A 25,125-nucleotide genomic window follows, 5' to 3' on the forward strand; every position below is an offset into this window, starting at 1 on the left:
GGCGGTGAGGGCGGGGAACACTGATACTGCACATCACCACTGGGGACAGCCATAACAGGAATACAGTGGCCACCTTGGCATGGGGCTCTAAATCCTTCTGACTACTGAACAGGGTACGTGCTCCCGTGCGCCAAACCGCCACCCCCCCCCCCCCCCCCCCCCCCCCCCCCGCTTTCCCCCAGCTCAGCCCTCCCCTGCAGCATGGGCCGGGAGAGCCACACCCATTCCCCCCCCCCCCCCCAACAGAGTACAAGCTGGGGGTGGGGAAGAGTCCTGGCCTGTCCCCAGAGGACAGGCGTGGGGCTGGGAACTGCAGCCTGGCCCAGTTCCTCCCACCCATCCACAAGCATGGGCTTGACTGGGAGCCATGGCCCAGCCCCCGCCCCGAGGACAAGCAGTATGGGTGGGAGCTGGGAACTGACTCACCACCTGCCCTGCAGATGACAAGTAAGGAGGCTGGGAGCCATGGTCCAGGTCAGGCCCCAGCCCCGGCCTGCCCTGAGGGCAGGTACAGTGCCAGGAGCCATGGACCAAACTGCGCCTTCTGTTCCTCAGATAGGCAAGGGACTGAGAGCTGTGGCATGGCTGGGCCTCCTTCCCCTAGAGCAGATGCTGGAGGCGGAGCTGGGAACCTCCCTCACACCAGGAGGAAACACTGGAACCAGGGCTGCCCTCGCCTCAAGGAGACGTCAGAGCTAGGAACTACTTCCCTCCCCTTGGAGGAGACCCCAGGCCAGGCAGCAGAGCCTTGCCCCCATCCCCTTAATCGCCAGTCCAGCAAAACCTTGGCTGCCATAGGTGGCCCCAGATCACTCCCCAGACCTTCTAGCACCCTGCACGGAGCACGCTAATGGCACCCCCTCCACTCTGAGTTCTGCACTCACCCCTGCCTTAAGCCCCACACATATCCAACCACAGTACCCTGTTTTCCCCACATCCTTTTGTGAGCTTGCTACCCCTGAACTCACTCCTCCAGCTCCCTCAAGCCCTGCCTTGAGCCCTCTACCCCCTGCCTGGGCACCCGGATCTCCTCCCCTCCCCTCCCACTATCCTGAACCTCCCCACCCTTCCAAGCCCTGCCATCATCACCACCTACCTACATGCTATGGCCTTCTAACCCCTGCCATCCTGAGTCTCCCCAGCCTTCCAATCCCTGCCTCATTCCTTGCCCCCTGCAGCCAGAGGACCCCCCCCCCCACAACTCATTCCCTGACTCCTGCATCTGCTCAGATGATGTATAGGGTGTGGGGGGGGGATAGGGGGGACTCAGTCATTTAACTATTTTATGTACATTTTCTTTTTAACCCCCCCCCCCAACAAAAAAAGTTAAGGACCCAAGCAAAGCTGGGAACATCTGATAGTAGTGAAATATTTGGGCTAATTAAGTGGGATAATGCTCTTGTCATGTAAATGAATACTCTGCTATGAAATATAGTAATGGAGCTATGGTGGTAGAACCACCAGGGTCCCATTTGTTAGATCTAAAGCTCCTTCTTACAGCACCACCACATCTGCTACAATTACTACACTTTCCCCGAAATGCCCTATATTGCAGAATGCTTAGCAAATTTAAGGTATCAGTGAAATGTTTTACAGAACTTATGAAGTGAAAACTAGACCCTGATAGCTAGATTTTTGGCCCCATAGGAGGAGTGTGCAAGCCTAACGTAGTTGATGTTTGACATGTTGATGCCAAAGCAGCTGTTCTAATCATTATTTACCACTGCTTCCAACAATAGTGCAATTAGTTTGATAATTCTGCGCTGAAGACCAACTGAAAGTTGGCGTTTCCAGCACTGATCAGTAGACACTAACATGAACAGGCACAATTCACACATTTTAGCTACTGTGTAAAGCTTTAAGTAGCAATGATTACTTTGGTTAACATTTTGATGGTTTAGAGCATGGTTTCCCAAACTGGGGGTTGGGGAGTGTGTGTGAAGAAATTCCAGGCACTGGGAAAGGTGACCCAGGCCCCCCCTCCCCATTGCCCCCACTCCAAGGAAGAGCTAGCTTTGACTTCCAGCTCTCAGCCCCTGCCCTGTTGCATGGACGACCTGGCACAGCTGCAATAAAAAAGCAGGCAGCCAGTGAAGACCCACATGGAGCTAGCTGCCTCCTGCAAAGGAGTGTGGGTTGGCAGGGGAGGGAGGAGAAGGGGGGTTAGCTGGCAGGCTGGGTGTGCCTGGCTCAGGGGAAAGGGATGGGAAGGGTAGGGAATAAGAGCAGGGGGCTGGTGGTGCCTGGCTTTGGGGAAGGGAAGTGGGGGGGAGGGACTCAGGCAGCTGGCCCTGGCTCAGGTGGCTTTGACTGGTGGGCAGGCAGCTGGCCCCAGCAGTGTGGGGCTTGGGCAGGCAGCCCTGGCAGCTGAGTTGGCTCCAGGGGCAGTTAGCTCCAGGGGCTGACAGCCAAGTGAAAGGTCAGCTCTGACAGCACAAGGCTCAGGCAGCTGGCGCTGCACCAGGCAGCCTGGCCAGTCCATAGTCAGCCACCAGGCTAGGATGGGGCTGACAGTGTCCAGCATCCTGGCCAGGGCTGCACCTGGTACGTGCAGGGCCCAGGCCATGCCTGCAGCTCTGTGGCCATGTCAGCAGCCCATTCAGGGTGGAACTGGCACCCATGGGGCCAGGGCCATGTCCAGCATGGAGCTGGAACCAGCCATCGCAGCCTATGGATGGGCTAGTGTCAGCGCAGCCGGGATCAAGGTGGAACAGGAAGTAAGGGGGCAACAGGGCTGGGTGGGAGGGGACATTCAGGCTGCGACAGTTGGCACACAGCTTTGGGCAGGGCCGCACAGCTCCACTGAGTCTGCTATCCGCTATTTTCCAAACAACTTTTCTGGCAACCCCATTCATAAATTAGTATGCAATCAATTCAGTGTTGATGTAGACACATTGCCAGAAGTATGGCAAGAAAAAGCACTCAAAATATGATTCAAGCATACAACACAACACTTCAAAAATTCAAGCTTGGAGCAATATTGGATAAAATATTTCCCAGTGTACTTGAAAGGTGGGGAGAAAGTGTTATATATTATTCTTCCATTTTCATCAACATACCTCTGTAGGGAAAAAAGGCTTTACAAGTTTAGTTATATTAAAAACAAAACAAATTGACTGGATATTGAAAACTATTTGCCATGCGCACTTATCTTTCAGACCTAGGATTTCCCAACTTGTGAAGAAAATGCAGTATCATCCTTCATATTAAATTCATTTCTGCTGTTAAATTTTTTTCTTGGCCCAAAAATTTAATAAAAACATGCTTATTTTTAATTTTAAATAACATTTTTTATATCGTTTGTTTATCTTAAATTATGAATTGAATTTTTTGTTAAAGCGCGGTTGGATGATGGTAAAGAAGAGGTGGATGGGCTTGAGGATCTCAAAAATCAAAACAGGGTCATGCTGACAGTTTGGGAACCACTTGTTTAGAGTATAGGAACCAATGCTCATGCCACACTTCATAATTAGGTAAGATGAAATATTAGCTTGGTGCAATTAACTTTAATCATTTTTGATTGACATTTTGTACAAGTCACATTTTGATGGGTTAGAGCATTGTTTCCCAAACTGGGCTTTGGGGAGTGCGTGTGAAGAAATTGTTTTGTAGAAGTTAAGAGTTGTTATTTGCAAAATGACTATCCCGTTTGTATGGATGTAGTATTTTTGTAGTTCAGGTTATAAAAACTATGTACCTGTACTTTAACAGTAGTTACACTCAAGTGCCATGCACTAGACAAGATGCTTTCAGTCTAGATAGCTGGTTAGGAAGGGCCTACTGGCCATTAGGGGGGAAAAAAAACAGGACTTAGAAGTCTAGCTCTCACCAGGCAATCCTTCCTAAGAACACTCAGGACAGCCTATTAAGTAATGGCTATGACTCTACAAGGGCATGTGACTAGGCCACAGGATTCTGGGACTCCATCTGGGGGTGTATTTTTCCCTAAAGCCAGTCTGGGAACCAGGTTTTGAAACAAAGGGTTCCTGCCTACCTAAAGTAAAGTATGACATCAACTGTTCTCCCCCACCAAAGTTGACTCCTGGAAATACTTGGGCTATACTTACACTACAGCGATTGTTCAGAAAAGTCCTTCTGGAAGATCTCTTCCAAAGGAGCTTCTTTCAAAAGAGTACGCACACAACAAAAAAAAACAGCTTAAGAGAGCGATCTGCTTTTTCAAAAAAAAAAAAAAAAAAAAAAAAGTGTATCCACACAGTCCCTGCTCTTTCAAAAGAGCAGACCCATGATCAAACATTCAGGCACCATGAGAAAAAGGCCTGAAGAACATTTTGTGGTGTTAGAATACAGATTAACACTGCTACCTCTCTGTTACGAATACTTTTGAAGCCTCTTGTCTCCTCAGGATCCAAAAGCAAATAGGGTGTTTGTTTGAAGCAGAATGAAGCTGAAATGGATGAAATTCATAGTGATGAGGCAATAACTTGAGGCGAGTGGAGAAAGTGGCTGGGCACTCTGGCAACAGAATGACCACCCAGAAGCTCAGTCTATCACTAGAGGCACCCCCAACCCCACCTCCAAGCAGCTACAAGGCTTTTCTGTTGACAGAAGACGTAGAATGTTGTTGATGGATGTGCCAAGTTTTGTTGGCAAAACACACTGTCAACAAAAAACTCTCATGTAGACTTAGCCTTAGACCGATACTGGTACTGCAAAAGACATATGTTTATACAAATAAATGCAAAAGGAATAGCTAGTATTAAAAACTCCAAACTCAACATTTTTCCTCTTAAAGACAAGTATATTGACACCTTTGTACAAATAAAAGCAAGTTTAGTGCTATGTTTAAACAAATTCTAATACAAAAAATTGCGTATGCAACAACTCCACTGCAAACCTCTACAGAAACACACAGCTCACTGTTAAGATATCAGTCCACTGAGCAATGCTTGCTCAAACATTATAAAGTTAATTATGCACATATTATAAATTTTACAGCTTACCCTCAAACTGTACATTGAGCGCAACGAACATTAAAAGTAAACAAAATCTTTTATTACAAGAACTGTACAACCCAAAAATAAAGAGCATGCCACCAGCCCAGTTCACTGTAGGATAATAATTTTTGATCAAAACAAACATTGTTTTTGTGAAATTGTATATCTAATCCCTGCATATTGCTCTATTTGACACAGGTTGGATGCTCTGACTGAAATGATCTGATACCAGTTGAAATAAAGGAATACAAAAATGGTAACTATTAAACATTCACTTCATATATAACATTTCTGAAGAAAGATTTTTACAGAATGTATATAGTTTAGACAATTTAGTTCCAAAGCCATTTCTCTTAAATTTTTCAGGTCTTCCAAGATTCTTTCCCCCCCGCCCCCGTTTTCCAAATGGCTTCTTAAACTCCTTTTAAAGTTGCGTTCACTCTGCTCTATTCTCTTTATTTAAAACAATTACATTCAACATCTCTGCACATTTTAGGTTCCACTTATCTAGAAATACATGCAGTATTCCAGCTAATCAAATGATGCAAGCTTGGTTTTAACTTTTGAGCAAAGCCTGTCAGTTCCATCCAGTATTAAAATACAGTATATATCTACAATTTCCTCCAGAGTGCTTCAGCTCTGAGCTATAACTTAATACTTTAAAACAAGTTTAGGAATGGTTCTGAAGACCCTAAAAATAACTTTACATTTAAAATTGCATAGAGAAAAAAGCTTCTGATAACCCTCTTTATTTAACACATTGTGTGCAAACTACTAAATCAGAAATTAAAAACATTAAATTTCCTAATTAAGTGTATAATTGTTTTTTGTGTTGCTTTTTAGTATGCTACTATATAAATGTAGGGCTTTTATAGTCTACTAAATGCTCCATGTAATTCTAAAATTCTGCAGTTAACACAGTTCATATTTAAAAACTAGGTAACTGCTCGTGGCTGCTGTAAGAGCATTCAATCACATCTCCCTTTGTAAGTCTATACAAAATCAGTCATGTTCACTATTTATATCTACATCAAACAGGGATAAAATATTGTAATTCTACCTAAATTTTGCAACCACAGCTTTTTAATATGTCAATCTTTAAAAAAAATTTACATAAATTTAGGGTCATTGTCAATGGCAAAGTGAGAAAACCTAAAACAGGCTAATTTTATTTGGATGAAAGGTATCTGGAACATCCAGATTTAAGCAAACAAAGCGTAGATTTCAGAAATTAGTGCTAAATAGGACATCAATTTTCTAATAAAAGCAATGACATTACAATAAAAATATAATATTAAATGAGGTTTTGATAAGTTGCACTATGGCATTCTCAGATTTAAGGTGCTATTCCACATGTCCTGAAGTCCTCAAGGAGTCTACCATGTGGGCATCATGTCTGGGAACCATACTCTACCGAGATGCTTTGACACTTCCCAGTGGATCTGCTCCAAGCTGTACTTCTGATCAGGAATCAAGACTTCCTCCATTATAGAGAGTTGAGAGAGGCGGCCACCACACATCTTCACAAATTCAACAAAGGCACTGCAAGAGACTTCACATTCCCCGAGGCCAATAGCCGATAAGTTCTTACAGCGCTCTGCAATCCGAATAAGTTCTTCATCCAGTGGCCGTAATCCATTTGCGCACACAACCAGTTCAACTAATCGAGGACATGTCATTCCGACACGACCAAGTACATCTTTGCTTACTGATCTCCCAAAGTACAGGTGGGTGACTGGAATCTCATAACGAAAAAATGGGTCAAACTCCTCTTCATACAAGAAAAAGTACATGACTAAGTTTACTTTGGGAGAATGCTTGATAAAAGCATCCCAGCTGCTCTTCTGAATTGTGTGGAAATGAGTCTGTCCAGGATTCTCACTCACTACATCAATGCGCAAATGTTCCAATCTGACATGTTTCTCAGAAGACAAAGCAAGCAGAAGCTCATTGCTCAAGAGATAGTAGTTCAGCGCCAACTCACGTAAGCCATGACACTGGTCAGCCACACAAAGAATACCTTGAAAGGAACATCAAAGCATTAATTTGTATTCATGTTAACATCTTAAAGCAAGTTTTCTTGACTTCAACCACAAACAAAAATTAGCTTTTGGATGTCAAACAGAAGGAGAAATTTCTGACGTGCAAAATCTAGAATATCAATATTATGAGCTACAGGCACTGAGATAAAATTATCTTATATGGTATCCTTGTGCTTAATTCATTAATCTCAAATTCCTGCCTCAAGACCCTTTCTTGAATGTACTTTCATGATTTTACTATAAAATTCCCCATATACACAGTAAGGCTTATGCACACTAAATGACTAAATGCAGGTTCTCTTTTACACTTGCAAATCACTCTTCACTACAGCAAGTTGTATGTTTTGTTATGGAATATAATTTCAATGTATCCAACACAGTCATAGGTGTTCTAGTTTGTGTCAAAGGGTAAGAAAAAGGTTCAGACTTATTGCAAGAATAAAATTATGTCCACGGCTGCATAACACGTACTCTGGAAGAGACTACTGCACTTCTCTCTGGCCTTTGACATCTCAGTAAGGAGCTTGACTTTGTCCTGCCAAATTGCTGTCAAATTGTTAGTGGGAAGGAGGGTGGAGGAAGCATCCACTACCAACCTCAGTGGCAATAAGGGAGCAAAAAAAGTGTTCCAAGACAACAGATGCTAACTAGGAAAGAACTTTAAAGACATTAACACCAGAGTAGAAAACAATTCTCCCTATTAGCTTGTACATAGTTGTCAGCCAGGTAATAGGAGCTCCTTGGCTGGAGTCTCCTCTTGCACTTCTACCAATCAGTGTTTTGAGACAGAATTCCCGAAATAAAAATAAGGGAAATACGGCGCTCACAACCAGCATTAGAAAGGCAACTAGGAGGCACGAAGTCCGCCTTCTACAGGATTTAGGGCAAGTATGAAGTTCCTAGTGAAGAGCTTAGTTTTTAAGTGATTTTTTTCATCCTAAGAACCTGTTTCATACTCTGCCCATTCACACCTTACAGGATATTAATATTACCATTCCAAGCCTGAACCACTGTAGCAGGATGGAAAGAAGTGAACTGAAAATTGGAGACTTATACAATGGATGCTGTACTGTGGTTTTCCCTGTACTCTGTATTTGCAGTCCCATTCTGCGGTGAAGCTACTACAACTGGTAAAGGGTGCTGATTTTTATCACTACATATAGCCGTCTGGGTTTTGCAGACAGCAGAACACCTGCTGTTTAGGCTGGATATGGTCCAGTTTTATCTACAGGAAACTAAGATGTGATTTGGAAATGCAGTTAGTTAAAGGCTGGAAACGAAGAGTGTAGCTGAAAAATTAAAAAAAAAATAAAAAAATTCTTCAGTTCTGCTTCATCAAATTACTGACCCTAAAAAATTTCTTCCTCAGGATGAGAAAATTAAAACTGTTTTATAGTTATCAGTAATATTCTCTAATTTTCACCTTAATGCATGCTGCATTTAGTATATGCCAGTCAATTCATTTTAACATCTTAACATTTAATTCTGTTGCATAATTAAAGGTTTTTCTATTTAATTTCTGATAAAATTAAGGAAATATGAAATCTTCTTTATTCTCAAAAGAAAGCTTAACCTTAAACTTCAGTGAAATTCTTTAGCTTCATGAAGACTGGAGTACAAAGTAAAGAAACTCAAAATCTCAGTTACTGAACCACAGGATACTATGTAATTTACACATTGAAATACAGGTGTCAAGGGATACCCTCTTTCCTACTAACCCCAAGGAAAAATTGAAGTGATATATACAGAGGTATTGCAAGACTTTGGAGTAAGAATTATTCATGGAAACATCACAAATGTTCGTATTTTTGTTAAAAAAGAAAATGTCCTAAGATAGTACTCAGCAAAATATAATCCCTTTTGAAGGGAAAATATGAAGATCATAATAAAAATTCTGTGGTAATCATCATGGGCATGTGATTAACTGAAATTCAAACAATATAAACTGCAGAACTCAACCAAAGAGCTGTGACTGGTCCCTCCATAATAAATCAGAAAGGAAGAAAAGTCCAGTGGCTGGAGAACTACTAGCCGGCAACGTTGGAGATTCCTATTATGTCACAAGCATCCTGTGTCACTTTAGTCATGTTACTTAGGATCAAAAACACAAAAGGATTTACACACTGAGAATTAAAGTTTTTCAGCACATTACAATGATCTGATACGTGGAACACTTCCATGCAAACCCTTCCCACCTCAATTCCCCCCCACCCCACAAAAAAGAAAACACCCCAGCCAACCACACACAGAAGAGGTATTCACAAGTTTCCTTACTTCCAGTTATTCTTGCTTCTGTTGTAGTTGTAGTTTGTCTTCTTTGGAGCACAAACATAATATGAAGCCAATTATCCACTCATTAGCTCATTTCCAGTCTGGTCCACTCTCTGTTCTATCTAGCCAGGCACACCAGAACTCATCTTATACCTCCCAGCTGAGTTATTTTCCCAGTAGCATAACATCATCCATTATTTTGTCACTATTTCATTTGCTTCATTCTACGACATCAAAAGGGCAATAGTCCCCCCCCCCCACTTTTTTTTTTTTTTTTTTTTTTTTTTTTTTAAAGAGGGGATACTATTTTCTGTATTAAAAATATATAAACCAAGCTATTATATAAATTAAAAAAAAAAAAATCAGTGCCAAATGGCCATGAAAGCAAGGTACAGTAATCCCTTGAGGTATGCAAAGGTTGCATTCCCCACAACCCTCATGTGACTTGAATTTCACATAGGTCAGGGAGGGTTGGGGCCACGGCAAGGAGCCAGAGTCCCACGCGGGGGTGAGTGTGAGAGAGAGAGAGTGCGCGCACGTGCGCAGGGGCCACGGGGCGTATTTCTTAGTTACTACAGGAAAGTTATGGTCTTCAACCAGCTTCCTGAGAATGCTGTCTACTGCAGAAACTGACCCTTTCATTGTGTTAGAGAAGAGCTGTTAGGGGCAAAAGATGTATTGTACAACCCAGATCCCACACTCCTTGGATGTTGTTTTCTATTTTGTAGTTAAAAAATAAAATTGCTCTTTTAGAACAAAGAAATCATCTGCTCCATGATCCATGCTCTGGTGAAATACACATTCTGCAATACCTGAGAATGTATTCTACTTCTAGTGAAATGCAAAAAAGAGTTATTGATTCATTGTAAATCATCCTTGTAAAAGATTATCCTCCCTGCTCCAAAGCCTCTTCCAGGGTAGGCTGATTTAAATCAACAAGTGGAAAGCTTGATTTAAATCACCCATTAATTCTGTTGTGTATTTACACTTGCTATTTTCTAAAGAAAAGTTTATTCTTTAGTTCACAGCCATTAAAATATACTGATTTGCAACGACACAACATTTACAATAAATCTGATACTTTGATTATCAAGAGGGCCACAACAGATTATACAGATAAGTTACACAGATTCTTAATTTTTACTTCATGCTAGAAAATAGTAAATGACGTTTATTGGGTAGATCATAATAAAATTGAGTCTGAAGTAGTTAAATAAAACTGCCTTTAATGTGATGGATAGACAAAGAAAAAAGTTAGATGCAAAATATTTTTTGATTAAAAATTTTTTTAAAGAATGCATCAGCTGTATCTACCGAACTGACTGTTTCCAGTCCCCATGTCCTTAAAGATTTTGGAAATGGTCACTCTCACATCTAGTTTTTATTCTGAGACTAGATGAACAAAACAAAAAAAATCCCCAAATTTTTTTTAAAAAAGATTTTCTAACTCCTAATATAGGGTTCTTAATTTTTGAATGAAGTTGTCACTGATCTGAAAAACAGGCTATTATAACTAAGCTGTCAAAAGCTAATGTAGCACTTCAACAAACTCTGGTTTCAGCTTCTTAGCCAGTGACGTCCAGTTTAAACTGCAGCACCAATAAGTACTGTTTAATTTTTTAAAAAAAATTAAATATGGTAAATGTAAATCCTACCAGCTGTCAATTTCAAATTTATTTTATTTTAAAAACTTTACTAATAATTTGTTTTATAAATAATTTTCATCTCTCCTCCCCTTGAGACACTACAATTATTTGTCCATGGTGGTCAAAATCTTACAGTACTGCAAGTCTGTGGATATCTTCAGCTTATTTTTGTGAATATGGATATGAATTTTGGATCTAAAACCCTGTGAATTTGCAGATATCCACGGATATTGGTGTGGATATCCGTGGATCATTTTTGTAGATGCTGATACCAAATATCCATGAAGAGCTCTATAAATACTGTTCCAACACTTGTGAAAATAATTTTAAGCACATAGTTTTGATACTCCTGTGGAACAAAAGACAGTGGAACACATTAAAATATCAGAGGCTGTAAGCATGAGCTAAAAACCACTAATTTTTCAGATGCTTGCTGAATAGTTCACACTGTTAAAAAAGTAACATTTTAAAACACATATAGGATAGCTCACCTGCAGGAGAAACATGAGGACAACTGCTCATTTTTAACAGTCTGAGGGTATCACTGTTGTTAGCTACTAGTACCTTGAGGGATGGATCGTCAACTGGCGTATCATCTATTTTAAGTGAAGAGAGGGATTTGGAGTTTACAAACACCACAGTCAGTGCAGAGATAAAATGTGACTGCAAAACAGAGAAAAATAGCAACAGTGAAACATTCTCAACACTTTGAAAACTGTTTTCTTACATCTTCACATATAGTCTAATACCTAATACCTGCAACATTTAACAGTGCATTTCATTCCAACAGGTATCACAGGTAATACTGGACAGTAATTCATTTGATCAAACTTTTTGTTCAAGGATCAAGTTTTAATTTTTGTTATAAATCCATATCTTTGGATGGTCACTGATAACATTCAACATTAAAAGAAGTTCAGGAACTGGAAAAAAACAATACTCTAAAATTCTAAATATCCCACACAAGTGCATAAATTGAACAGTGAACCTAAAACTCCTAACAAAATAAACAAGCAGTCATTTAGCAACTTAAAGACTAAAAGTAATTTATTAGGTGATGAGCTTTCGTGGGGCAAACCTGCTTCTTCAGATCTGAATATACTGGATTTGCTTTGCCCCATGAAAGCTCATCACCTAACAAATGACTTTGTTAGTCTTTAAGGTGCTACATGACTGCTTGTTTGTTTTGTCAGAATACAGACAAACACAGCTATCTCTTACTAAAACTCCTAGTAAGCTCTGAAGATTATTTGCAAAGTGTTCTTCCAAAGCAACATCCTGAAGACCAAGACATACACAATAAACTATATTAGTATGTTCTAAACATTTTATCAAATTACAAAATGTAATTTTAACAAAAATGCAAGTCAAATTTAATCAAAACTGTGAAGACAACCTTCCAAATGTGTAAAAAAAGTTAACCTGTTTTGTAACCAGAGGTCAGTAACATGTCAGTATACAGACACACGTTTATGCTGAAAATTCTGAGCTCCGTGAGTCACAGATCTCACAATTTTTACCATGGCAATGCTCCCTTAGGGCAACTCCCCACAAGCAGTTCTCTACCCCGCTGTTGCTGGAGTAAGCATGGCCAGGCAACTCTGCATACTGCCTCCATCTCTCCTCTAAGCACTGACCATTTGTGGTTCTCAGCGTGCCTGCAAATGGAGGCAATGTGCCTGCAGAGCTGCCCAGCTGTGCCTCCGCCAGCAACAGCTACCCCAGGTGAGTCCCACCCTGTGCAAGAATTTATTCTTAGTCTCAAAGGCCCAATCAATTATGTATAACTCTTAAAAAGGAATTTAAGAACAGGCTTCAATTATTACTAAACCTTCAATAACCTTGTATGTAGCATTTGCTACATAAATCTGAAAATATTGCATCAAAGGCTACGGAAATAAAATTTTCCAAACAGATTTTCAGGATGTTCTTCCTGGAGCTCTTACTATTTCCCTCCTGCCCCCCCCCCCACCTCATTCTTCAAATTTATGTTATTACCCTTTTCTCATTAATTTAATATGCTTTCAAAGAAAGAAAGTAGTTTTGCAGAATCTATAAATAGTTTAAAACTGCTCAGTATACACATTATTCCAAAATTTAAAGTAGATGATATACTGAAAAGCCATAAAGTGAGCTGAATTTATCATCATCATCAGCGAGTTAGCTAGGTTATTTTTTCCAGTGTTGAAAACTGTGTGCGCTATCCTGTGTGCCGAATGACTAAATATCACAGCACCCCACCCCTCCTGTCTGTGGCTATGTTCAGTAATTTTGTCAACTGTTCATCACACAAAATGGTGGTTCTGACCCATTTGTAAATGTTCTCAGAAATGTGTTTCACAAATCATTCCACTTCAGGAGTGAGAGTGCACCCGTGTGCTGGAGCTGGATGTGTTCTTCCCACATGGATACCCCTGAGGCAGCCCATGCACTCATGACACGCTTATGCAGCAAGCCAACAACAAAAAGGGGCTGATCTGGCCATTCTCAGTTCCTTCTCACTGGATTATAGACCCTGATCAACACTGACAGGGCAGCGGATTGCAGAATGAACATACGCAACACAGCTTGAAATACAACAATTGAAGAACGTGTTAGTAACTCTTCTTAAAGGGATTACATGTTCATTCCATTTCAGGTGAATCACAAGGAATTCAGCTCAGAACATGGCTTTGGGGTCTATTTGAACCACCACTGTACCATATGTACCACTAGTCTTTCAATATATAAAACTAAAACATGCACAAGCTACCTTAGGTAAATCCATGAAGCTTGGTCGAGCAGTTGAAATTAGTCCAAGAGTTTTTAAAGAGCAATTCACAAGTTGTGATAAAATATCACAAGCAGCTTCTGCTGATTCCTTGCTGCTATCCACCTTAAATGTAAACAAACCATTTATTAGTGCATGAAAACACCACATCAAGCCCACAAACTTAGCAATAAAAAAGTTAAAACAAAATGATGCCTTTCCGGCATTATCTGCCTAGCTTTCTTGTCAACTACAAGAAAGCTACAAACTACACAAATAGAAGCCCTTTGTCTCTCACCAAGGTGGAGTTAGGTCACTGTAGTGGGGCACTTACAGTAGCAGGACAAACCTACAGTGCACGGATTCACATAACTAAGTTAACTTAAGTTGCCTTACATCAACCTAACTGGACTGTGTATACTAGGTCTGAGTATGCTCCCAGACCTGAAGAAGAGCTCTCTCTTTGTTTGAAATCTTTTATCTTTCACCAACAGAAACTAGTCCAATAAATGATATTACCTCAGCTTCTTTGTATCTCTAATGAAAGTAAAGGTAATTCTATTTTTGCATCTTCTAAGATATTAACTACTACTTCTGGGAAGTCATCACTTAAATTGGTATTAAGAGGTATTTTTGACTGAAAGTCCCTGAATGGAGGGGAGCAGGGGGGCAACTCATCAAACATGGCTAAGTTTGAGAGTGGTATTTAAGCCATTCACCTTTAAATTATTATATTTTTTGTAAGTTATATCCAATTTACAAAGTATCAAGTTCAAAACACTTTACAGGAAGTCTTCTGAATGCTGAAGTGGACAAGATGAAAAAAATTGATATCTTTATTACACAAGGTGCGATGTGTGCAATGAAGGTATTGTAAGGGTATAGCCTTTTTCTGTATCTATATTGAAAGACCTGTAGCCATACTGGAAGGCTTAAGCCTAGGGCCTTTATCTACTGCCAGACTGAAAGAGCAGCAGGCATTAGCTCTAAAGCAGGACATCGCATACTCACATTCCAACTAAACTGCATTAAAATAATGCAGTACCAAGCTGTTAAAGGGACTGTGGCCTAATGGCATCTCATATCACCAGATAAAGAAACAGATCTTCAGATGCTTAAAGAAAATTTAGTTGATAGCATTCTGTCTGAAAAGAAACTCCTTATCATAGTTGGGATCATGGAATCCTCATTCTATGATTATAGTCCTCACTTTTCTATTGCTTGTTTGTAGGATCTCTGGTTTTTTGCATTGTTTCTGTCTGCTGCATAATCAATTTTGCTAGCTGTAGATCAATTAAGGTTATGCTACGAGGTGGGCAGAAACTGGAGTCTCCCCAGATGTTCCTAGTTAGCCATCAAAACAAGTTTGTTTGTCCTACTGGGAGCAGTGAGCACTGTATGCTTCACATGTGCATTATTTGGTTTATTTTTAATGACTGTTAGTGAGTGAGTGATTAGGATATTACTGTGTAAGGCTCCTTCAGTGCAAAAAGACCTCCCAAACCCACAGGATGTAAGGGGATGCCTGAACCCTAGGAAAGGGTAAGGGTGGGTGCCCCAAGAACATGTGAATGACATAACTGTGTGGGTAACAGTACCACTAACTTTAAGGTAACAAATCCACAATCCCATTCCAATTCATAACTGAGCATCGTCATATGACTGAGCCCAACATAGTGCTGACCAGTTTAAATATTCAATTAGATCAACAAAGTTATTTCAGTTGCGATGGACAGCATGGCTAAGAAAGTGGTTTTTGTTGATAAATCAATATCTACTTGTGTTATGGATGTGCTGCCCATATGGTGCAGTTCTTCTGTGATTGTGGAAATCTAATAACTTTCTTATAACTGGTGATTAAGGGGGAAAAAAAAAAAGACATTTTCAAGTTTTTCAAAGACTGCCATCAGTAGTAATTTTTTCAGCATAATTTCATACTGCACTCATTCACATCCATGCTGAGTAAGCTTAGTAATATGTAGTGGACATCTTCTATGAAATATCTCAAAGATCTCCAAATATTCCAGGCTCTTCATACATTTGCTGTTGAAGGAGCCACTAAGCATTGCCTCTAAGTAATTTCCACCAACATTCTTCATGAGGAAGTGTTTTTTGGACACAAAATTCAGAATTAGTTTCACTGCTTGAACATGTAGCTCAGCGCTCTTAGAATATGGAAAAATTATAGTTCTATGTTGTTTCCAATGGCAAAAACAAGTTCTTGAATGTTAAAAATCATAATGCTGTCTACTTACAAAAGTGGAAGACAGACAAAATAATATTGGGGGCGGGGGGGGGGGGGGGGGAAAATCAAGTGATCACTCCTGTACATAATGCTGCCTACACTCTTGATACCAAAATCTTGGATGATAAATATGATTTAGCTTGTAACCTCAGAGTTGTTGGTACAAATTTTAATGAATACAGAAATAGGTAACTTTCTAGATCCATCAGAGCTATAAAGGGAGACACCTACTCAGTTGTAGAAAAATATGAAATACAATCCCAGCAGTTGAATCTAAACCATTTGCCTCACTATGGGGAAAGGGACTGATTCCTCCCTATATTCTAGCTATAATATGAGAAATTCTTAGCATTTTCATTTATTACTGCACATGCACAGCAAGAGGAAGAAGACTAGGATGACTGATTGTAACATCAGAAACAGAAATTTAGTACGTACTGAAAGAAAACAATGAATAGAATCAAGACGATTTTAGAGTTAGCTAGGTTCTTACCTAGCATAAAAGCCCATTTCAAATTTCTTTACAGTTGCTGTCTCATTAGTTCAATTTTCTTTAATTGTTTACATGTGTACATTATTCTGAATAAAGAAATATTGCAAAGGTAATCTTCTCCCCCCGCCCTCCACCTTTCTTTAGATTTCACATTTTTCTGATTTAAAATAACTGAAGTAACTTTTTTTTGTAACTACGCTTGATTATTTAAGGCTAAAGACTACAAAACTTTACTCCTTTGTACTATTGTTGTATTATATTGTTCAAATTAAGTCATACTTTAAAAATATTTGATCAAATGTTTGATTGACCAATTGAATAAGTTACTGCCCAATGCTTTTTAGTCAATGAAAGCCATGAGTAAATACACAGGAGCAGTTCTACTGCGTAACAGTGCTATTTTTACCGTGTTATTTTCTGGACTAACGCTACAGTTTAAATTACGTAACTTGCTTGCAGATAGACATGGGTATGTACTGGTTATTGCAAATCTGTCATGCATGGAATGTAGGTGCTCTACCCAAAGTGAGGTCAGACATGGTACATCTATAGTTTGAGAGAACGAGAGGAAAATGGAGTGAGATATTTCTACATAAGGACTATGGTCTTGGATAAGAGAAGCAGGTACTTACCTTTGACCCAGATGCCTCCCAGCCATACAGCTGGACAATAGTCACCTGGCAAATACCACACTGGAAGTTTAGATTCAAATTAATTGATAGAAGGGTTCTAAGAAGAAAAATGAATTCAGAACGGGGAAACTGGAGGGACTGCAGATCATGTTGTGTTTTCAATTAGTCTTCTGTTTAAAATTACCCTTAAAATATATTAAGTGAACCTCCTTACTTTTTATTCTAATAGGTCCAGCTAGGTCAAGGGTCAGCAACCTTTGGCTTACAGCCTGCAAGGTAATCCACTAGCAGCCCACAAGATGGTTTTACACTGAGCACCTGCAGGCACAACCTCCACCCTGAGGTTTCCTCCTGTTCCCATTGTCTGGGAATGGCAAACTGCAGACACTAGGAGCTGCAGGGGAGCTACGCATGCAGATGGTCAGTGTAAACCAACTGACTTGCAGACTGCCAGTGAAGTACACTGACAGGCTGCATACCCTTGAACTGGGTGACCATTTCTTGTTAAATGGATTTGTATTACAGCTTTTTCTTTACATTTTGGTGAACTACTTAACGTGGGAACCCAAGCAACCTGAACGCAGGTTAGTTCATATTTAGTTCAGATATCTAAAGGTGATACGAATACTAACAGAAAACCTAGTTTAACACATTAGGGAAAGAGTAATCTTACTCTGCATTTCTACATAAAACCACCTGCATTATTTCCTTTAAAGGGATACAGTCCATTTGAAACCTCTCATTTTTGCCTGAAGATTTTCTGCCTAACTTTAGAAGGTACAAAACAGTTACTTTATTTTCGCTGATCATTAAACTGCATATTCCACCAGGATGCAACTGCTTAATGTACAACTAAGAAAAACTTCTTTATGGTCTCAGACCATACAAAAGCTTACCAGCAATTGTAAAATTGATATTTAACAGACAATACCAGCAGCATACAAACGAAGGGAAGGGGGAAGGGGAAAATCAAAATACTTTTTTGGTTGTGTTACATAAATAAAATAACCTTGTAAAAACCACCTGGAAAACAAAAAAAATCTGGTGAGAGCTTTATAGGAACATTTTAGTAAGATGAGCCTATAGTCATTAAATTCCTTTCCATTCTTCAGTACGTTTCCTTGTAGGACATACATAAAATTTACAGCTACGCATATCATTTTATACTGACAATATTTGTGATTAGGACAGACTTTTAACTCTGCAATTACAGGTATTTAAAATAGAAGTTGCTCCTTTCAGTGTATTAGGAAAAGTGTTTTGTTCACAGCTGCATATAATAAATGCAAAGATTTCTTTCAATTACTGCTCCTTGAGTAAGTAAAATTTCTGGCAACTTATATTGTTTTGTTATCTTCAGCCACACTGTTCAAAAATAAATATGCATTTTAAAAATGTTTTTAAATAGAACTGTAGGGAACTTCAACTTCACACCTGATTTGAAATGCAATGAATTTTTAATTACTCATTTTCAAAAATAAGAGTGTGAAAGATGTTACCTTGAAGCTAACATACTGTAGATGATTGGAATGCCTTTTAATAATCTGTTTGATAAGCTCAGGATGTGTAGCCCTCAAATAAGACGTAGCTGGTTGATTCAGTTCAAACTCAAAACATCTCCAGAGATCAGGCATATGAAACACTTGATTCCATTTTCGACAGACCAGCGATGCATGAGCACGATCAAGAAGAGGTAAGTACTGAAACACTTGCAGAATAATGTCTGGAAGAAGATTACCCCAATCAGGAATCAGAGAGATTTCAGTCAATTCTTCATCTGTAATCTTCTGTTTCTTAGATTCTTCTCCAATATCCTCCTCTAATGAACTATTTTTCCTTCCTCGTTTCATTCTACAAGAATAAGAAAAATCTATTACTATACATACATTCACAGACTACAAAGTATTTTCAGCACAACAGGGTTCAAGTCCCAGGCAACCTGATGATACAAAAGGGATATTTTCACAGGAGAAAATAGTTTCTTCTTGCTACATCACTGTCAAGTCCAAACTGAAAAATGCTAAGATGCAACCCACTCCCCTGCCACCACTGAAATTAATCCTGTGACAACTTATTTCTATAGTACCTAATAGTGAGGGTTTTTTTAAAAAATAAAGGTGATAGAGAAATGTTGGGCATTATTTTACCATCTGAAAGTAGTGTCTTCAACTGTTACAAGACAAATTAAAAAAAAAACCAAACCACCCTTATCAGAATATTTAACTCTTGATTTGATCATGCTCTGCATCCAGGTAGTTTCAGTTTTGTGAGCTGTCAGTAGCACCTTGTGTCTTAAGTTGCCCCTAGGCTGCACAATTCTCCATTAGGCCCTGCACACTGCCCCTCCCCAAGCCCTGGCACTACTGTATCACCTCCACACTGGTGTATACGAAACAGTCCTTCTGCGCATGGACGAAGAAAATGATAGGAAATACTGCTCATCTCTCACTACTGTTGCTCTTGCTATTGCACATTCCCTCCCACATCCACCAGGCTCAAATCGGATGACTACTACAACTTAAGATGAAAAAAATATAGTTCTGCTCCTAAATCCATTAAATTAGCAACTTCTTTGCTGAGGCTTGGAAGGGTGACATTTAGGGTTAACTTTTAAACTGTTCAGCTACCTCATGAATCCAGTGTAGTTTAATTCTTGTGCTAAACATCTGGATGAAAACAGTTCACAGTCTAATTAAACTCTCAAAGGTTAGTCTATGAAGTTGAGTGTGATATGGCAAACAGACACCAAATGCTCAACAGTATGCACTTCTTCTAAAACACAGTTATAACAATTCAACCTTGCCCCGCCTGAAAAAATTAGTAAACGAAGAAGATAAGTTACAGAGGCACAAAACTTAGGGTCAGATTTCGTTAACCCATTTAAAAACAAAAGATAACATGTAGGATGTTTTTATGAGTTAGAGATGTCAGCTCCAAAACCAAAATTAAAACTTTACCTATTAATACCCGACTTTTACTTTAATGCTCTCACATATTAAGATGACAATGAAACAAAGCATTTGTTTTGATGACTTCAACAGTCTTTCAAAAAGACTTGGAACATAAGATCACAAACTGACACAGATTCGTATATCTAATTTCCAGTCCTCCAAATGCTGGGGCAGTTTGCAAAAGAATTTGATATTTATAATGTATCCCTCTCCAGACCAACCCCACAACTTTCTGTAAAATGACAGGCATCTTCATTCAGAACATGAATATTCAGGTACTATGAGACAAGGTCAATAATATATTGTCAGTTTGAAGTCTGGAAAGTTCTGTCCTTTTCCCAATACACTTTCATTTGTTAAATGTTTCAGTTAGCTATATTATAAAAAACATTATAGCTGAAAAAATAAGTGAAACATTTATCACCTATATAGTTGATAAGGCCAGTTTTTACTTTATGCATGTCTTAGCACAGTAAATTCTTATTTAAGCAGCAACTAGCATTCTCAAAAGACCGGCATAACTCAGAGCCGAGTAGCTCTGGTAAGCACAGAAGAGACTGCCACCTGCACTGACACACAGCAGGCTTTTGGCAGCTGACCAGCTGCTTCCAGCTAGGGGTCCCTAGCTGCCTGCTCTTAAAGGGGAAAGCGGGCAGCTGAGGGGGTCCATTCTGGAGCTGGAGCAACTACCCCTTGTGGTGCCATCCCCCTTCCTCTTCCCCGGAGCTGGACGCAGCTCCCTCCATGGTGCCTCCCTCACCCTCCCCTTGAGGGCTTTGCAGAGCCCTCGGGATAGGAGATGGCAGCTGTAAACCTGCCTCCTCCTGCCCAGGCCCATGCCCTAGCCCACAGCTGTCCTACAACAGAGCACATGAGGTTCTCTATGGAAAACAGAGAACCAAAATTCACCATCAGTTACCCCCTCCAGTGAGCAGATTGGCATTCCTCCATTCTCCATATACAGACATGCATGTGAGTGCAGCCAGCAGGCTCCTCTGCACTCCTACCCAGCATGAGCACTGAACTCTCTATTATATAGAATATTTGATTACCCTGCAGCCTGCAGGTCCCATGGATGCCAGATACCAAAGAGTTTACCGTACAACAGAATATTCATTGCTTCTTTAACTATGTTTCCTAGCTAACCTGCCCTATTTTTCTTAGTCATTGTTAGGCAGAAACCAAAATTAACAGGAAGAAAGTATGGCCAGATGCCCCATTTGCAATATGAAATAATAAAACATACATTGAAAGAATAGGGAGATGGAAACACTTATTGTCAATTTCCACATTCTATCCTAGAATTGAGGGCATTCACAGCAAAGGGTTAGTTTGATAAAGTACTGCTGAATAAGAACATATAGGTACTTATTTATCCACAAGGATTCATGAACACATGAACATAAACCAACAGAAAGTCATTGCTAATACTGTGTGGCGATAGATTCATCTGAAATTTCTGGCCAAGCTCCACAAGGCATTAAAAAAAACCACACATACACGTACACACACCACAGGAAGAAGCAAAGAAACCAGCACATAGTAACTAATAAGGTATTTTCATCCAATCCATAAAAGAACAAAAGCTGGGATTCTGCTTCTGTACAAGCAGCTTAATTCAAATTCAGATCTAATCAAAGTTTAATTAATTGCTACTGAAGAATAATAGTCAACAGGGTAGTTTTACTCCACTGCTTGAAGCGTCTGTACAGTAAACCCTTGAGATTGTCTCGGGTTAGGGTGATTGCCACCCCTGACAGCAGCAGGGAAACTGCTCCTGTCAGGGGTGGCAGCTGCAAGTCAGGTTGTCATCCCTGTTAATAGCGGGGAAACTACTCCTGTCCAGGGCAACAGCTGCGAGTGAAGGATGCTGCCTCTCTCAGTTTCCCTTCTCTGCAAGTGGAGGGGAGCTGAGAGCCAGGCTGCAGCCTGACTGGCAGCTCCCCACCACCAGTGAGACTCAGGAACCTGATCAGCTGGTCAGTTTCCCAGATCCCACAAGCAGCAAGTGGTAGGGAGACAGGAATCCCCCTGACTTACATGAAAATTTGAGTTATGCAGAGGTTGCAAAAATGCAACCCCCAGGTAACTTGAAGGTTTACTGTATATAGAGAACGTGGAGGAATGCCAATCTGCTTGCTGTAGGGGGTGATACACAAGTATACCTTGAATCTCTATACCACAGATAGGAGTGGCAGTAAGAAACTGAATGCTGAAAACTCTCAATTACTAGAATCTATGGTGCATACAGAACTGAAGACAATAACCATGATTAGATTTTAAAAGTACTATATGAGAGCTTTTTGCATTTGTGCAAATGGCTTATTAAAAGCATAATTTTTGAAATAATAAAATAAGGAACAGATACAAGTTTTATTTTACACATGAATAGCAGGACACTAATAGCAACAGAGAGATAACTGTGCTAGTCTATATACTATCAAAACAAAAAAGCAGTCCAGTAGCACTTTAAAGACTAACAAAATAATTCATTAGTTGATGGGCTTTTGTGGGACACAGCTGCTTTGGTCTGTCCCATGAAAGCTCATCACCTAATAAATTATTTTGTTAGGTCTTTAAAATGCTACTGGACTGCTTTTTTGTTAGGACACTAAGTAAATGCAGACTGCAATGTTAAGGCCAGTCCTAAAAATAAATGTAAAACCCCAAAAGCTTTATAAAGTGTCATTTGTCCATAGAAAAGGTCCAGAGCCACATTTAAAGTTCAGAAAACAAGGCCTTTCTTCTTGCTAACTAAATTTAAGAAAAACAAAACCCATTCAGGTAATTAACCTAATTTGTCCCCATGTTTCTAAAATATCAGAACATTGCACCATATGGAATCCTGGAACAATTACAGAAAACACTAGAGAAAATAAGTACAACAACTTAAAAAAAAAATCACAATGTGTGTCATCATCTGATCAGTATCAGAGAGGCAGCCGAGTTAGTCTGCATCTTCAAAAACAACAAGAAGTCCTGTGGCACCTTATCGGACTAACATATTTTAGAAAGTAATCTTTCATGGGCAACGACCCACTTCGTCAGATCCATAAATGGGGGGGGCGGTTCAGAAGAGGATTTAAAGAGGGAGTCTCAGAAGGTGTGTTGGTTTGGGGACAGAGAACAGACAGCAGAAATCTATGCAAAACTGCCCAGAAGTATATTGTTACCACCAACTGTTTTGTATTATTTATCCCACAAGGGGCAAATAGACCACTTTTTAAGGAGAGAAAAATCTCTAAATGTTATCGGGGAGAAATCAATAATGTGAAATCTCCTTTGATCAAATATTAACAGATGAACAGTTATCAAAATGCTTGAATTACCAACCCTACTAATAATACTTTTCAGCTTGTCTAGAACAATACCGATAAGTTTTTTCCAAATCATAGTTTGCAATGCACCTGGCCAAAAAAGATAACCAAGCGTAAAAGGAACCAAAACAGTGTCATCTAGAAAAAAATTAGCTTAATTTAATACTTTTCTACTTATGTGGTTCACGACGGTATTTTCTAGAGACTTCTGAATAAAGACTAATTTATTTGGCACCTGCAATTTTCCCAACTGCCCAAGTTTGGGCGCATCCTACAAAACCATGCTTGCAATGCGATCCTACTCCACAATAAATTGTACAGTTCAGTCACTTACTGAGATGACAAAAAGCAGACGTTTAACATTTCACAGATTGCATTGCGTCTGTAGCATTCCCCATCATTCCAACCCACCAGCGATAGGTAACATTTTAATACGAGACCACTACTTTCATACGAACAAACCCAACAGAGGCGGAGTTGGCCGTTGTGCCCACACTTAGGATGAAGCCTGAAGAGCGAGTGGAAAGGAGCAGAACAAGGGAGGGAGGTGTGCGCGGAGACCTAGGCCCTCCCCACGCCTGCACGGTGCCCGCACTTATCTCTGCAGCTGGAGACGTTTGTTGTCATTCCGCAGTGGGAAGCAACAACGGCGCGCGGGCTACCTCGCAAGTCAGCAGAAAAGGGGCCTGGAGTCAGCTCCCCTGGGAAACACCCCCCCCCCCCCCCCCAGCGTGTGCGCGCAGCCGCGGGGTGCGCCGTTAGTCCCGGTCTAGCTCTGGCCAAGCAGACGGCCCTGGGGCGGAAGGCAGTAGTATGGACGAAGTGGCCACCAAGCTGCGCCACACACCGGGTCCCCGCTACGTGCGGCCGCCCGGCCCGCGGAGAAGAGAGCGCTGCCAGTCCCCGGCTCTGGCTCGCTCTACCCCGTCCCCTGCCCAGAGCAGCTGAGGGAAAGGCCACCTCCATCACCCCGACCAGCCCCTCCCCTGCAGGCCCCAGCACCTGGCGGTGGCTCCCAACTGCGCTTCACGCTAACCCGGGCCCGGGCCGCACCGGCGCCTCTGCTCCCGCCACATCAGCGGCTCTGGCAAGCAGCGTCTCCACACCGCACAAGCTCCCCGGTACGACCGCGGGTGTCCGCTCCCTCCGCCCCCTTGTTTATTTCGCTGCAGCGGAACCTGCTTCAGACACCAGCCAAAATGGCGGCAGCTTCCTCCGGGACCCTGGCGCGGCCTTGCGAGCGCGCCCGTCCGCGAGCCCCGCCCCCTCGTCGGGCGGTCCTGCGCGTGCAGGGGCGGGCGAGTGAGTAACCGCTCTGAGCACCTGGCCGCAGGTGGGAGTTCGCAGCTTCTAGCAGTTGCTGCCGGGCCGTTAGCTTCCCTGGCGCGCCCCGCCTGGGGACAATAATGCCCCCTCCCCCCCCGGGGTGCTCTGGCGGAAGCAGGGCCGTGGGCTGAGTCCCGGCCTCCCTTAGAATGGGCCGAAGGACTGGGCCGTGGAATGTGCCCGGCCACAGCAGCCCAAAGATGGGCCTTTGGCTAAAGCCCAGACACACTCCAGGGCAGGACCCCCGCCCCCTACCAGCCCCTATTACCACCATGCTCCGCATAGCTCTATGTTTGGGCCTGGCCAAGACAACACTCAGAATAAGGATTTTCATGGCTTACTTTGAGAACTGTGGTCAGTGTAGAGGTGTCCTACATTGACAGGTACTACACTGTCATCAATGGCCTCTGGAAAAAGACAACGCGTATAGCCAGCCCCAAAATTGTGACCACCCAGGGAGACTTCCTTCAGGTGGCTGAAAGACTCCTGACTACA

At 41.2% G+C, this 25,125-nt stretch overlaps 1 protein-coding gene across 4 annotated transcripts; it reads right to left on the reverse strand.

Moving 5' to 3' along the window:
• Positions 1-4,726: 4,726 nt before the first annotated feature.
• FBXL3 (F-box and leucine rich repeat protein 3) lies at positions 4,727-24,540 on the reverse strand. Of its 4 annotated transcripts, none has more exons than XM_074989017.1 (5): positions 24,358-24,540; positions 18,536-18,887; positions 13,670-13,792; positions 11,409-11,580; positions 4,727-6,978 (listed from the first exon to the last, which is right to left on the reverse strand). In XM_074989017.1, exons 1-5 carry the CDS (start codon positions 24,378-24,380, stop codon positions 6,335-6,337), a joined length of 1,314 nt encoding a protein of 437 aa, XP_074845118.1. In that variant the 5' UTR covers positions 24,381-24,540; the 3' UTR covers positions 4,727-6,334. The 4 variants fall into 4 exon arrangements, with proteins under 4 accessions (XP_074845118.1, XP_074845122.1, XP_074845127.1 ...); XM_074989021.1 differs by having other exon boundaries at positions 24,307-24,535; XM_074989026.1 differs by lacking the exon at positions 24,358-24,540 and adding an exon at positions 23,799-23,987.
• Positions 24,541-25,125: the final 585 nt, after the last annotated feature.

The sequence above is a fragment of the Carettochelys insculpta genome, chromosome 1 (assembly GCF_033958435.1).
Source record: "Carettochelys insculpta isolate YL-2023 chromosome 1, ASM3395843v1, whole genome shotgun sequence".
NCBI lineage: Eukaryota > Metazoa > Chordata > Testudines > Carettochelyidae > Carettochelys > Carettochelys insculpta.